At 43.8% G+C, this 15,470-nt stretch overlaps 1 protein-coding gene across 2 annotated transcripts; it reads left to right on the plus strand.

Moving 5' to 3' along the window:
* TXNDC9 (thioredoxin domain containing 9) lies at positions 1 to 10,205 on the plus strand. Of its 2 annotated transcripts, none has more exons than XM_048858071.2 (5): positions 1 to 92; positions 2,140 to 2,358; positions 4,700 to 4,818; positions 5,765 to 6,019; positions 8,361 to 10,205. In XM_048858071.2, the coding sequence occupies exons 2-5, from the start codon at positions 2,158 to 2,160 to the stop codon at positions 8,476 to 8,478; spliced, it is 693 nt and encodes a 230-aa protein (XP_048714028.2). In that variant the 5' UTR covers positions 1 to 92; positions 2,140 to 2,157; the 3' UTR covers positions 8,479 to 10,205. The 2 variants fall into 2 exon arrangements, with proteins under 2 accessions (XP_048714028.2, XP_048714036.2); XM_048858079.2 differs by having other exon boundaries at positions 2 to 104.
* Positions 10,206 to 15,470: the final 5,265 nt, after the last annotated feature.

Raw genomic sequence — 15,470 nt, forward strand, 5'->3', positions numbered from 1 at the left:
GGCTGTCGCGCTGGCGCGTGCGCACTGTGGCCTCTCCCCTCACCACCATCCTCCCTAGTGTGAGGCGGGTCAAGGACCATCGGAGCCGCCAGGCACGAGCTGGGGTAGCGAGACGCGCGGACGAGGGGAGCGGGCGCCGCCGCCGCCAGTCTTGCGGCGCGGGGACTGCGAGCGGCCCGTCCTGTCCGGCAGCGTTTCCCTTGCCGACCCAGGGACCCGGCTGCGGGCTCCTTTCGGGGGGGGCGGGGGGGCCTGGGATTGACACCGGCCGTTTGCCTGGGGCGGGGAGGGTTGGAGCCGGTGAATGTAGCTGTTGCAGCTGGCGCGAGCCGCGCATGCGTAATACGTCGTGTTTAGCTGCTGCATCCCTTGACCCCGGGTGTGGCACCTGGCCGGGGCAGACTCAGCCGTGCCTCTGCCTGGCTCGGGGCCCTGTCGCCCTACAGCCACGCTGTGCTGGTGCCCCCTCTCCCGCACCCCCGCGCCGCAATAGGCCGGAGTTGTGAGGGGTAGCAGCTGGAGGGGGCGTGCCTGTCACACGTTTAAAGAACAGGAGGACTTGTGGCACCTTAGAGGCTAACAGATTTATTCGATACGATGTGTGTAATGACCCAACTGCTCCCAGTCTCCATTCAAACCCCAATCAGTCAATGGTATCTAGTTTGCATATTAATTCAAGCTCAGCAGTTTCTCATTGGAGTCTGTTTCTAAAGCTTTTCTGTTGCAAAATTGCCACCCGTCAGGCACCCACCTTGTCACCTCCTCTGGTGGGAAGTGGAGCTGCTGATGCTCGTTTTGGAACCTGCTCTCGGCCCACATGGGCAGAGTGTTTCGGAAAAGCAGTTTCACTTCATTTTGCTAGGTGGAATTAAGCTGTATGGGACGTAAGGCAGCCAGCTTATTTTGTAGCACAAATAGGTGGCTACTGGCTTGCAGGCTGTTCAGGTCCTGAGCTGAATGGTCTTGTTCTCGCCCTGCTGTGTAAGCCTGTTACAAAACCACCACACAGCACTACATAACTAGAAGTAAAGTAAATATGGAGCATTATGTGGGAAACTTAGTGAGTTCCTGCAGCTCTTTTTCCTCCTTATTCCTGATATGATGTGTGTCTGAAATTCAACACAAGGAGGATCTCCTCAGAGAAAGATTGAGCCTATGCTTCTGTCCAGAGCAGTCAGTTTCTCACTCACATGACAGGTGGCAGATGCCTGTTCAGATCTCTTCTCATAGGGCAGAGGGGAGACTTGAACAAGGGCTCTCTCACATCCTGGGTGTTGTCTCCCTCCTCCCAGCTTTTGAAAGTATCTTGTCTCCTCATTGGTCATTTTGGTCAGGTGCCAGCGAGGTTACCTTTAGCTTCTTAACCCTTTACAGGTGAGAGGAGCTTTCCCCTGGCCAGGAGGGATTTCAAAGGGGTTTACCCTTCCCTTTATATTTATGACAGTATCCTAACCACTCTGCTAAAGATCATGAGGGAGATCCACCTCCCACTCTTCCCCGGGCTGTTTTGTGGCATTAGGCAGCCTCTGCACATGGTTACCAGTTCAGGACCTATGGGTGAGATAGGTTCTCCTATCTCCCCTGGTTTGTGGATCCAGCTAGGCCTTAGGCATGAGATAGGTAGGTAGCCAGACACCTACAGGGAGACAGCAGTGCACATGGCGACAGGCAGAAACATATGTAGGGAATTTCCACCCTGAAAACTTAGTCACTGAGTGAGTTTAGGTACCTGCAGAGTTAGGCGGAAATGAGGTGTTGGTGTTGGTGTTGTGGATCACAGTGATGCCTAAAACTGACACTGACGTGCCCTTTGTGAACCTGGGCTTCCCTCTCCAAGCTGAATGTGCTATTTTAGCAGCTGGCCTAGGGAGTCAGAGAATAGGATATGACTGGAATCTTTGTTCTTGTGTGTGTACGGTGTAAGTATTGTCTACAGAGTTGTAAATCCCCATGAAGAAAACAGCTGTCTGCATATTAGTTGCTAATGGGATAGGCACTGTCTCTCTTTTCTCCACCCCCAGTTTTGCTACACAGCACGCTATGGATAAGAGACTGGCCTGATCAGGATATGAACTAAAGGCTTAAAATAAGTATTGTTTTATGGTATTCATCTCTACTTTCATGTATTGTATTTTGCAGCTATAAGGAGTGTACTGAATGTCCAGAAGAATGGCTGCTGATACTTCTGTTGAAATGTTTTCAAAAGTTCTGGAAAATCAAATGCTTCAGACTACTAAAGTAGTAGAAGAACAGCTGGATGCTGAGATTCAGAAATTGGACCAGATGGATGAAGATGAATTGGAACGCCTTAAAGAAAGGAGGCTTGAAGCACTAAAGAAATCCCAGCAGCAGAAACAAGTAATTTTCTGGCAGCATTTTAGATTCTGAACGTCAAAGAATGCTTTATGCACTATAGCAAAGACCGCCATAGTTGATTCTGTTGGTGTTTGATAGAAAATCTGAGGGGTGGGTGGGTGTTGAATAACAGTACACTTGCTGTGTGGGCTGAAATTTGGCATAGAATCATAGAATACAACAGGTCTAACACACTTGAATTTTTAGGCCTTGATTTAGAACAGTTTGGTTATATCAAAATTATACATACGTGTATTTTTAAAAAAAATTCTGGATTAAGAGAAGGGTAAGCGAATAAACTGATATTTGGATTTGATTGTTAATATTCAGGTGATTGAGACCTCAGATATTACTGACTGAAAACACCAGTAATGCACACATGCCAACAGGCCTTAGGGATCCCCTTCCTCCAAACTTCTAAACATCTGAAGTCTTCTCGTGGTAGTATGCAAGTCCCTCCCTCCCTGTTTTTTGAGGCATTTTACAAAAGGAATGGTGCATGTCCTCTCCCAGCTCTTTAGAGGGCTGGTCACCTATCCTGCTTCTGCAAAGGGGCTTCTCACAATCCAGTAAGACTTTGGGATGTATATGAAGAAAACTTATTTGCTCATGACTTTTTGCATGGGCAGAAAATGATCCTACCTTGCTGTTGCAACCATCTCATTAAGCTGCTGATCTTGATGTTTCCCAAAAATCTTTTACAACATAGTTTGGGTTTTCTTAACAACTGGTGTGGAACTTGAGCTGCAAATAGGGAAGTCCTTTGGGTTTCCCTACCTAGTACAGTCAAGCCTCAAAAATTATGAAACTGGGCAGTGATCTGAGGGGGAAAGAGGGCATTCCAGTTGTGAAGGGAACGGTGGTGGCCAATACCAGGTTTTGAGATGTAGATGCAGCTGGATATCTGTCATTGTTAGGCTGGAATGCTGAGGGATATGGAATCTCAATAGTTCTGACTCAAGGTAGACCTGAACATATTTTTTGATAACGTAACATCTCTCTCTCTGTTGCTGATTTTCCTTGAACAGTTTAGTTTGTTGTTGACTCTGTCTTCTTCTTTGTATTGATTAAATAAAATCAAAATAATTAGTCTATACTAGGCACCATGAGCATGGACAACATTCAGGATATTCATGACATCTTTTTAATTCAGTTCACTCCTTCCTAGGGTAACATGCTTTTTTTGCACTGGTATCTTGTTAAAATTGCTTTGTTTTAACTTTAAAAAATAGGCAACTTGAGATTTAGCTTTGGAAAAGCAAGTACTGCTTGTAAATATCTAGCTTACTCCATCCTTCTCCATTCAGTGCAAAGTAATTTTTATTATAAAGGACTACACTTTCAAAATTGCAGGCACACATCTGCACACCTAATCATGCAATTACTGCAACTGCACGTCCAATTATAACTTTTCCCTTGTGAAATTGTAACTCTGTATTCAGTAAGTGTAAACAAGCATGCATTTTTGTGTGTATAATTGCATGCATGTTGTTCTGGAAAACTGGCTTACGTTGGGGTATTTGGACTGAAACTAGATGTTGAGGAACTTTTCGTTTGTATACAATTGGCATTTTAAAGATTATCTAAATACTTAATGTATCTGTTGTAAAGCCACCTCTGGTGACCTTTATAATGTTGAGATGCTAATGCATATTTCACAAGTTTTACAAATGTATTGATCTGCATTTTCTATATAGGGACAACTGAAAGTAAATCAGTTTTAAAGTGTACTGTGTCATGCTTTCAGTGATATTTTTTGTTTAATGATTATAGGTGCCATGCTTTGATTGTTTTTTTTCAGTATACAATTACTTTAGGAAGAGGGCAGTCAGTATTGCAATTTTGAGGCTCCCAAAATTGTTGAAAGAATTTCGGGGTTTATATCCTCTCTTGAATACTGGTGCTTTAATCTCTTTGTAGGAGGTTATACTATGGAAGTGTATCGTATTCTGTACAAGGACTACAGCTCTCACCAAAGCAGTGATAACTTCTCCTCTTCTACCCCACAAAAAAATATTTGGGCAGGTTAACCCAGCAGCCATGTCCAGACCAGTGGTTTTTCATCCATTGTGCAGGGGGAGAAGAGGGAAAAGTAGTTTCTTTTCCTGTCTAGCTGCTATAGTTTGACTTCCAACTGTTTCCCAGTAAAACCCTTCTGGCCCTTCCCCTCTTTTTTTAGGATTCTAATCTTTTATTTAAGCTTTCAGATGGCAGTCTTTTTTATTTAATATAAACATTTTTATAACATGTCATGTTAGGGATTTCTCTAAAACTAATATTGTTCTCAGAATAGATTAAATACAATTAAGAAACACTGTACTAACTTTTTACTTTCTGATCATAGGAATGGCTCTCAAAAGGACATGGAGAATATAGAGAAATCCCAAGTGAGAGAGACTTTTTCCGAGAAGTCAAAGAGAGTAAAAATGTGGTTTGCCATTTCTATAAAGATACAACCTTCAGGTACAGTAAATACCTTATTTTAAAGAGACTCTTGTGATGCTAAGAATGTGTAAAAGTAAATAAACTATTCCAAAAGCAGCAAGTGGAACTGAATGTAGAGGTTTTAAAATCAACAGGTCTGTCAAATCTCACTGAGCTGGGGGGCCTGCAATCAGTCATGTTTCTACTAAGACTAAATAAGCATCCTAAACTCTTAACATGGGACTTGTTTTAGAACACCATCTGATTATGTTGACCAGCTTGGTAAACTGATACCTGAAAATATTCACTACAGTCTGTGGACAGGATTTCTAGGAGAGCATTTTGCTTCACATCATCGTAGTTGCTTAGCTTTGAGGCAGGAGGTTCATTAATATTGAGCTGAGCAGCTATGCTGGGAAACAGACTAGAGTAAGGGAACGTTTCTATTTTATTTCTATAAAATTCATTTTGAAATAATGGATTTATTCCTAGAAAAGGGTCATTGGAAAACTTGGTAGCAGAGGAAAAAATTTGGTGTTGATTATTAATCACTGAACAAATCTCACTAAATTGCTTCTTAAAAACGTGGGCCTGATCTTGTTCCTGCTGAAGTTCAATAGCAAAATTCCCAAATACTTCAGTGTGAGCAAGAACACACCCTAATGAAAGATGAGTGTGTTCCCTATGAACTGCTAGCAGCCAGAGGCTTCAAGGAAGGAATGTGTTATCCAAAGTTCCACCACCACAATGTCAAAGTAACTCAAATCAATTATTTTGATGATCTTGAAATCCAGATAATGTAAGTTGAAGTTCTTGAATATTTTATTTTTCCCTTAATGTAAAACCAAAAGTAACAAGTTATGTCTGTAATGTTGATTCTTCAACTATGACCTTAATAATCAAGAATTCAGCACTGAAGTAGACTTAAATGATTTATGGCCTTTGTGATACCTAACTCATGAGTATTTGAATTTTTTTTTCACAGATGCATGATATTAGACAAGCATTTGGCAGCACTTTCAAAAAAACACATTGAAACAAAATTCCTAAAATTAAATGCTGAAAAATCTCCATTCCTGTGTGAGAGATTAGGCATCAAAGTAATTCCCACTCTAGCACTAGTAAAAGATGGAAAAACGCAAGATTTTATTGTTGGCTTTACTGATCTTGGTAATACGGATGACTTCACCACAGAAACCTTAGAATGGAGATTAGGCTGTTCAGACATAATTAATTACAGGTAATTAATATATTTGGTTTTTAAAGTTAATGTGTGAGGGTTATATTTACAGATTCATTTTTTGCATAAAGGTTCTGTTGATCTTGTTGTTTAGTGTGCCCAAGACCAAAGTGAGCTAATAATCCAGCTGTTACAGCAATAAACTTTTGGCAAGGAAAACCAAGGGAAGTGCCTCTTGAGAAAGTATTGGGAAAACTTTTTTTTTTACTCAAGAGTAGTGAAAACAAAGCTCTGGTCTTTGGGCTTTAAGATAACCAGTTCCCACCCACTCTCTTTACAGCTGCTTCTTCATGGGTCAGCTGAAGGCCCAGTCTTTCCTCCCAAACTAATTCAGTCTTTACAGGATATCTTCACATTTGCACTGTTCATCTGGGTATGGGGCATGTGCCTGTCCAAGGTGATAGCAAAATGTAGTTTAAATACAATTTGACTTTAAAAAGTCTCTTACTGAAAAAAGTGCAAATGATTTCTATTATGTTGCATTTGCAAAGAACTGTCACACAGCCTTGTGTCTTGTGATCATTAATGGAAAAACATGGATAGTAAAAACCAGGGATAGAGTTTGGATATTGTGGGATGTGCAATCTGAATTTACTGATTTATGTGGTTAAAAGGTAAACCTTGATAATGTACCTTCTTTTGCTTTTAATATTCTTTACTTTTTTAAAGCCAAGTTATTAAAAATAGGGAAGGTTTTCCATTAAACTCATCTGCTTTTATTTGAATGTTAAATCTCCAAATTGTAGAATGTATTTTCATTCCAAACGGGGTGCTTCTTTCTTAAAGTAGAATGAGAACAGTATATTGTAGTCTCATGGGAGCTAAGCGATAGTTAACACACTCCTAGTCTAAGTATTGCATTTTTTCAGTGCCTTTATAGAACTCTGTTTTCGTTTGGGCACTTCGTTAATCTATAAGAGTGTCTGGGGGAACGTCCGCTTCCTCTTTCCTTTTCCCTTTCTTCCACACCAGTAGCAAGCAAGCAGAGAGGGGTTGGCCAAAGAGAATATACTAGTAGGATCCAACAAATGAGGAACAAGTGGACTTGCTGGATTGTAACTTATATGGGAAAACCTATTCTGTGAATGGTATAGGGTCTTGAATCTAGTAAATATTGATGGGCTGGCCCATTCCTCATGTGGTAAAACTTGGAGGAGGGGATGAGGTGGGAGGAAACCTGTATTAGGTTCTCCTTACAGAGTTTCTCCCATCTAGGTCTATTAGCCCTCCCTCTGTAAAATGAGCCGCAAACCCTGCAGATAACTAGGGGTACACTGTAGGCTACAGCCATCTGCATGGAGCAGAGGTGGGCAAACTACGGCCCATGAGCCACATCCGGCCCCGGGGACTGTCCTGCCCAGCCCTTGAGCTCCCAGCCGGGGAGGCTAGCCCCTGGCTGCTCCCCCACTGTCCCTCCTCCCCCACAGCTACGCTGCCACGCGGGCAGCACTCTGGGCAGTGGGGCTGTGAGGTCCTGCAGGGCAGTGTGTCTGGCTCCAGCCAAGCGGCACGGCTGCCAGACATGCTGCTCTGAGCAGCATGGTAAGGGGGGCGGGGGTTGGTTAAGGGGCAGGGGGTCCCGGAGGGCAGTCAGAGAAGAGGGGACGGAGGTTCTGGGGGGGTGGGTGTGGTCAGGGGATGGGGAGCAGAGGGGGTTGGATAGGCGTGGGAGTCCCGGGGGGGGGCTGTGAGGGGGTGGGGGTGTAGATAGGTTTCAGGGCAGTTGGGGGGTGGAGGTTGGATAGGGGGTGGGGTTCTGGGGGAGCAGTTGGGGCGGGGGGGTCTCGGGAGGGGGCGTTCAGGGGACAAGGAGCAGGGTGGGTTGGATGGGTCGGGGGTTCTGAGGCGGGCAGTCGGGGGCGGGAAGTGGGAGGGGTCGGATAGGTGGCAGGGCCAGGCTGTTCGGGGCAGTACAGCCTTTTCTACCCGGCCCTCCATACAGTTTTGCAACCCTGATGTGGCCCTCGGGCCAAAAAGTTTGCCCATCCCTAGTGTGGAGGCTCTGTACGTCTACACTACTCTGGAATCCTAGTCTCCTATGTCCTGCTCTCTGGGCTCCCGACTAGTTCTCCTCAAGAACCTTGCTTTAGAGGAGGCAGCTGCATAAGCAAGATAGTACAACCTTGCTGTCTTAGTCTTACTTTCTCTGTCAATCTCTGGATTTAGTGTGGAAGGGGAGATTAAGGGTATAGAAAGAATATGCTCCTCCTACCCACTATTGATCCCAACCCCTTTTTCTTTAAACAGATTTGTCGAACTAACAGCTTCTCCTGGTCTGTGCTGGTGTCAATATTTTTTTTTACCTTTTCACTTTAAACAGCAAAATTTTATTTCTTTCTAGTGGAAACTTGATGGACCCACCTTTTCAGAGCCAAAAGAAATTTGGAACCAGTGTCACAAAGCTGGACAAGAGAACCATCAGAGGAAAAAAATATGATTCAGATTCTGATGATGACTAAAAGCTCAGCTGTAAATCTTTGTATATCATTTTTTGTTTAAGCTTGGTACATTTCTAGGAACGTTTTTATAAAGTCTGTTGATTTCAGTATGTTTGCACATAGTACTCCATTTTTCTGTACAATTTTATAAACTGATTCACATTCGAAGAAATTCCAACTATTTGTTTGTCTTTGGAAGTAGGTTGAAAATCTGAGCCCCTTTGAACCACGTATCATCTGGGAACTGACCATAAATTTAATCTGTTATTTCAAAACATTTCCATAATCTACATCTCCATATTTTATACCATTTATCATATTTTCAGTAAAGGAAACTTAAAGAGGCAAGAATTGCAAATAACTGTTACCGGAATAGTGCATCTTAAAGCATTGCTTTATCTTATAGTGCCCTAGTGTAGCATTGACTAACTTAACTACATTGGACTATAAATTGTAAAACAGTCTTAGCATTTGTAAATTTTCAAGTCGACTGTCAAAAGAAATTCCCATTTACCAAGTACGTACACCGCATGTTGCAGCTGAGCCAGCATGTAATAGCACACAACAAGTGTACTGAAAACACCCTTGCTTGCAGGGTTATGTAATATAAATTCTGTGGTTGTGAATTTTAGAGCAGATGCTTGTACAAGAGATTAGGCAGGATAAGAACATCAGAAGGGACAATGTTTGTTTTTAGATTTGAGGCAGTACATTATATTTTATTGCACTGTTGCTCTTCAGTAATAGATAAGGCCTTATCTGAATCGCGAGATGATCTTCAAATAATTGCGGTCGAGTTACAGACAAGACATGGAAAATTGCAGAAAAGTAGTAATGGACCTTTTTTAATAGCGGTAATTTGGAAAAGCCAGAGTAGACCTATTTGCTGGAACAATATAAACACTCAATTATTATATATGCCTGCAAATTTTGCACCTATATTACATTCATTTAAAAAAAAAAAAGTAACCAGTACAATATAAAATTCAGAAGACTAAAAGTCTTAACACAACTGCAGAAATCAAGTCATCACTTTAGCCATTTACATACGACAGGCATTGAATGTTAGTGCAGAACGCCCTGCTACAGTGGTCTCCTTCATGCCCTGTCTGCTTTGTGAAGACTTGTCCATACCGAGATACTGTACACTCAGCATCCACAGAATTAGGCAAGATCAATAGTGATTGCTTTGCTGTCTCTGCTAACTCTGGAAAACACTGTAGAACTGAAGATCATTTAATGTATTAATGGGGGGAAAAGCATGTGTTGCAAACCTCAAATGTTTGCAAAATTGTGGACTGTGCAAAGTAAGCTAATTTAAAACAAAATTGCAGTGGAAGCCTAATACTCGAAAGCTGCAATTTCCACAATAGCGCAAGTGAAGTAGGATTTTAGTAATAGATGTATTTTTTCAGAAGAGGTCGCTCTCTCATTGAAGCTCTGAGGCTAGCATGGAGTTCAGTTTATCTAGCTGAAGAGTGGATGGGTTTCTTCTTCAGTTTTTATAAACACTAGTTCTTAATTGCAGAGCAATGCAGTCCTCTTGGGGAATAAGCGTATGGCACTTTCAGCTCCTTTTTGGCCTAACAAGCAAGGTGAAGACTGGAAATCTAATCAGTCTCCCAGCTTAGTAGTGAAGAAGACTTGCCAATGGGCCAGCCCAGCAATATATTTCTCTCAAGTCTGTAAATCTCAATTATATTTTGTTTCAATTCATGTACATTGAAATAAAGTTATTTGAATTCGGATGCTGATGGTGGTGGTTCCTTCTAAAAGTAGTTTAGCATGACTGTAATGCTTTTTACCCATAGAGCTGTCAGCAAGTCACACATTTTAAGTTTCTTGACTTCTTAAGAACAGATGCTAGTTAAAATTTTAGCTTAACAGCAGGGGAACAGTTATCTTGTTGCAATAACAATAAACCCACTTCAGACCAATGCAAGTACTAGATATTCATGTCTCTGTTGGGGGGAGAGAAGTGCCAAAACAGGCACTTTTTCCATGCATTAAAATCTCATATCAGTACACAGTGTTTTGTGGTGTGATCTCAAAGTATAGTTGCAGTAATCATCCTGTTCTTACATCCAGTTTTGCTGAAATAGATGAATGAATGTAATGGTTCACTAGTCGTTTCATATGCCACAACAATAATCAAACATCTGTATGCTGAGTTCTGCTTGCTTTGAGCAGACTGGGAAAACATGTAACTATTAGCCATCACCCCAAACACTATATCCTCTGTACAGGCCTTAGGAAAAGTAAAACTATTGCCATTGTTGAAATCTTGGCATTTATGGTTATTTATTCAGTTTGTCTCACTTTCAGACTATCATAGTCTCGTTACAATATGCACATTAGTTTGAATCTGATATGCAATTATGTATTTTAGGTGTACACCTTCAGGACTGTGCTTCCTGTATGTTCCTTCTTAAAATACAGACTAAAATTGGTAAACAAAACCAAAAGTAGGCTAGCCCATTTTGTAAGATGCATGTGATTTCATCCCCTTAAAGAAGTACTCTGAGTAAACATGGAATTTAAGGTCTGTTTCAAACAATGGTGCTAGAGGGCTTATTCCTTTGATTCTGTCTTTTATACCTCTATAACTAAGAAAGCAGAAGGAGACTCTGCTGGTTGGAAGGCATGAGATGCACTGTCCTGATATTGGGGGTTCCATGACCACCACTTCCAAGAGAAGGAGGCAGGTGGTGGTGGTCGGGGACTCTCTCCTCTGGGGGACTGAGTCATCTATCTGCCGCCCTGACCGGGAAAACCGAGAAGTCTGCTGCTTGCCAGGGGCTAAGATTCGTGATGTGACAGAGAGACTGCCAAGACTCATCAAGCCCTCGGATCGCTACCCCTTCCTGCTTCTCCACGTGGGCACCAATGATACTGCCAAGAATGACCTTGAGTGGATCACTGAGGACTACGTGGCTCTGGGAAGAAGGATAAAGGAGTTTGAGGCGCAAGTGGTGTTCTCGTCCATCCCCTCCGTGGAAGGAAAAGGCCTGGGTAGGGACCGTCGAATCGTGGAAGTCAACGAATGGCTACGCAGGTGGTGTCGGAGAGAAGGCTTTGGATTCTTTGACCATAGGATGGTGTTCCATGAAGGAGGAGTGCTGGGCAGAGATGGGCTCCACCTTACGAAGAGAGGGAAGAGCATCTTTGCGAGCAGGCGGCTAACCTAGTGAGGAGGGCTTTAAACTAGGTTCACCAGGGGAAGGAGACCAAAGCCCTGAGGTAAGTGGGAAAGAAGGATACCGGGAGGAAGCACAGGCAGGAACATCTGTGAGGGGAGGGCTCCTGCCTCATACTGAGAATGAGGGGCGATCAGCAGGTTATCTCAAGTGTTTATATACGAATGCACAAAGCCTTGGAAACAAGCAGGGAGAACTGGAGGTCCTGGTGATGTCAAGGAATTATGATGTGATTGGAATAACAGAGACTTGGTGGGATAACTCACATGACTGGAGTACTGTCATGGATGGTTATAAACTGTTCAGGAAGGACAGGCAGGGCAGAAAAGGTGGGGGAGTTGCACTGTATGTAAGGGAGCAGTATGACTGCTCAGAGCTCCGGTACGAAACTGCAGAAAAACCTGAGTGTCTCTGGATTAAGTTTAGAAGTGTGAGCAACAAGAGTGATGTAGTGGTGGGAGTCTGCTACAGACCACCGGACCAGGGGGATGAGGTGGATGAGGCTTTCTTCCGGCAACTCGCAGAAGCTACTAGATCGCACGCCCTGGTTCTCATGGGTGACTTTAATTTTCCTGATATCTGCTGGGAGAGCAATACAGTGGTGCATAGACAATCCAGGAAGTTTTTGGAAAGCATAGGGGACAATTTCCTGGTGCAAGTGCTAGAGGAGCCAACTGGGGGGGAGCTTTTCTTGACCTGCTCCTCACAAACCGGGAAGAATTAGTGGGGGAAGCAAAAGTGGATGAGAATCTGGGAGGCAGTGACCATGAGTTGGTTGAGTTCAGGATCCTGACACAGGGAAGAAAGGTAAGCAGCAGGATATGGACACTGGACTTCAGGAAAGCAGACTTCGACTCCCTCAGGGAACGGATGGGTAGGATCCCCTGGGGGACTAACATGAAGGGGAAAGGAGTCCAGGAGAGCTGGCTGTATTTCAAGGAATCCCTGTTGAGGTTACAGGGACAAACCATCCCGATGAGTCGAAAGAATAGTAAATATGGCAGGCGACTAGCTTGGCTTAACGGTGAAATCCTAGCAGATCTTAAACATAAAAAAGAAGCTTACAAGAAGTGGAAGGTTGGACATATGACCAGGGAAGAGTATAAAAATATTGCTCGGGTATGTAGGAATGAAATCAGGAGGGTCAAATCGCACCTAGAGCTGCAGCTAGCAAGAGATGTCAAGAGTAACAAGAAGGGTTTCTTCAGGTATGTTGGCAACAAGAAGAAAGCCAAGGAAAGTGTGGGCCCCTTACTGAATGAGGGAGGCAACCTAGTGACAGAGGATGTGGAAAGAGCTAATGTACGCAATGCTTTTTTTGCCTCTGTCTTCACTAACAAGGTCAGCTCCCAGACTGCTGCGCTGGGCATCACAGCATGGGGAGTAGATGGCCAGCCCTCTGTGGAGAAAGAGGTGGTTAGGGACTATTTAGAAAAGCTGGATGTGCACAAGTCCATGGGGCCGGACGAGTTGCATCCGAGTGTGCTAAAGGAATTGGCGGCTGTGATTGCAGAGCCATTGGCCATTATCTCTGAAAACTCGTGGCAAACGGGGGAAGTCCCAGATGACTGGAAAAAGGCTAATGTAGTGCCAATCTTTAAAAAAGGGAAGAAGGAGGATCCTGGGAACTACAGGCCAGTCAGCCTCACCTCAGTCCCCAAAAAATCATGGAGCAGGTCCTCAAAGAATCAATCCTGAAGCACTTACATGAGAGGAAAGTGATCAGGAACAGTCAGCATGGATTCACCAAGGGAAGGTCATGCCTGACTAATCTAATCGCCTTCTATGATGAGATTACTGGTTCTGTGGATGAAGGGAAAGCAGTGGATGTATTGTTTCTTGACTTTAGCAAAGCTTTTGACACGGTCTCCCACAGTATGCTTGTCAGCAAGTTAAAGAAGTATGGGCTGGATGAATGCACTATAAGGTGGGTAGAAAGTTGGCTAGATTGTCGGGCTCAACGGGTAGTGATCAATGGCTCCATGTCTAGTTGGCAGCCGGTGTCAAGTGGAGTGCCCCAGGGGTTGGTCCTGGGGCCGGTTTTATTCAATATCTTCATAAATGATCTGGAGGATGGTGTGGATTGCACTCTCAGCAAATTTGTGGATGATACTAAACTGGGAGGAGTGGTAGATATGCTGGAGGGGAGGGATAGGCTACAGAGGGACCTAGACAAATTGGAGGATTGGGCCAAAAGAAATCTGATGAGGTTCAATAAGGATAAGTGCAGGGTCCTGCACTTAGGACGGAAGAACCCAATGCACCGCTACAGACTAGGGACCGAATGGCTAGGCAGCAGTTCTGCGGAAAAGGACCGAGGGGTGACAGTGGACGAGAAGCTGGATATGAGTCAGCAGTGTGCCCTTGTTGCCAAGAAGGCCAATGGCATTTTGGGATGTATAAGTAGGGGCATAGCGAGCAGATCGAGGGACGTGATCGTTCCCCTCTATTCGACATTGGTGAGGCCTCATCTGGAGGACTGTGTTCAGTTTTGGGCCCCACACTACAAGAAGGATGTGGATAAATTGGAGAGAGTCCAGCGAAGGGCAACAAAAATGATTAGGGGTCTGGAACGCATGACTTATGAGGAGAGGCTGAGGGAACTGGGATTGTTTAGTCTGCAGAAGAGAAGAATGAGGGGGGATTTGATAGCTGCTTTCAACTACCTGAGAGGTGGTTCCAGAGAGGATGGATCTAGACTATTCTCAGCGGTAGAAGAGGACAGGACAAGGAGTAATGGTCTCAAGTTGCAGTGGGGGAGGTTTAGGTTGGATATTAGGAAAAACTTTTTCACTAGGAGGGTGGTGAAACACTGGAATGCGTTACCTAGGGAGGTGGTAGAATCTCCTTCCTTAGAAGTTTTTAAGGTCAGGCTTGACAAAGCCCTGGCTGGGATGATTTAATTGGGGATTGGTCCTGCTTTGAGCAGGGGGTTGGACTAGATGACCTTCTGAGGTCCCTTCCAACTCTGATATTCTATGATTCTATGAATTAGCTAAATGATAAACATATACCTAAATCTTAAAGTATAGGCCTTTACAGACAGACCTGAATGTCTATATCCTAACATTCCTCCCCCTTTTTTCTTTTGGGATCCTCCTGCCCAGGTATCCCTGGAAAAGCATAGGATATATGGCGACACACTTCCTGATAGGGCCAGGCATCAAGGTGGAAGGTGTCGATATTCCATCTGTCCCACTGCCCCTTGTGTAGTACTGTGCCCTGCACCTTCTCTCGAAAGGGCATACCACACCTATTCCAATTAGAGTTACAGACTTCCCATTACAGAGGGCCCGAGAAGGTTGGGTCTGGATTGTCTAGTACACTGGTGGAGAGGGCTTACTACATTACTTAAAGGCTATAATTAGTGGCTGTTCTCTAGGGGGTTGTGCCTCCCTTGATCATTTCCATATGCAACATAACACAAATACAGTTAACAAAACATCAGCTGCTATGATAATCCACAACACCACCACTAGTCCTGATGACTGCAGTATGGTCCAACAGCTTGGTCACCACCAAAAACACTGCTTCGCCTCCTTTGATAGGGTTAAAATTTTGTCAGCACCATCCCGTAGTGTGTATTGTAAGTGTGTCCAACTGTTGGCACTTGCAGCAAGTTGCTCTTGTAATCTTTGTGTACTCTTGTCCATACTGTGGGTCCATTGAATATCCGCAGTGAAATCTGGTATTGTCCAAACCAATTCAACTACTTGGTATGGCATGGGGTAGTAGGTGCTGGTTCAACTGTTTAAGTCCACTGATCCTTTGGTGCACCATAGTCCAGGTGGCAGTGTATAGAAGTTCATAATTTGG

Source organism: Caretta caretta, chromosome 1, assembly GCF_965140235.1.
Source record: "Caretta caretta isolate rCarCar2 chromosome 1, rCarCar1.hap1, whole genome shotgun sequence".
NCBI lineage: Eukaryota > Metazoa > Chordata > Testudines > Cheloniidae > Caretta > Caretta caretta.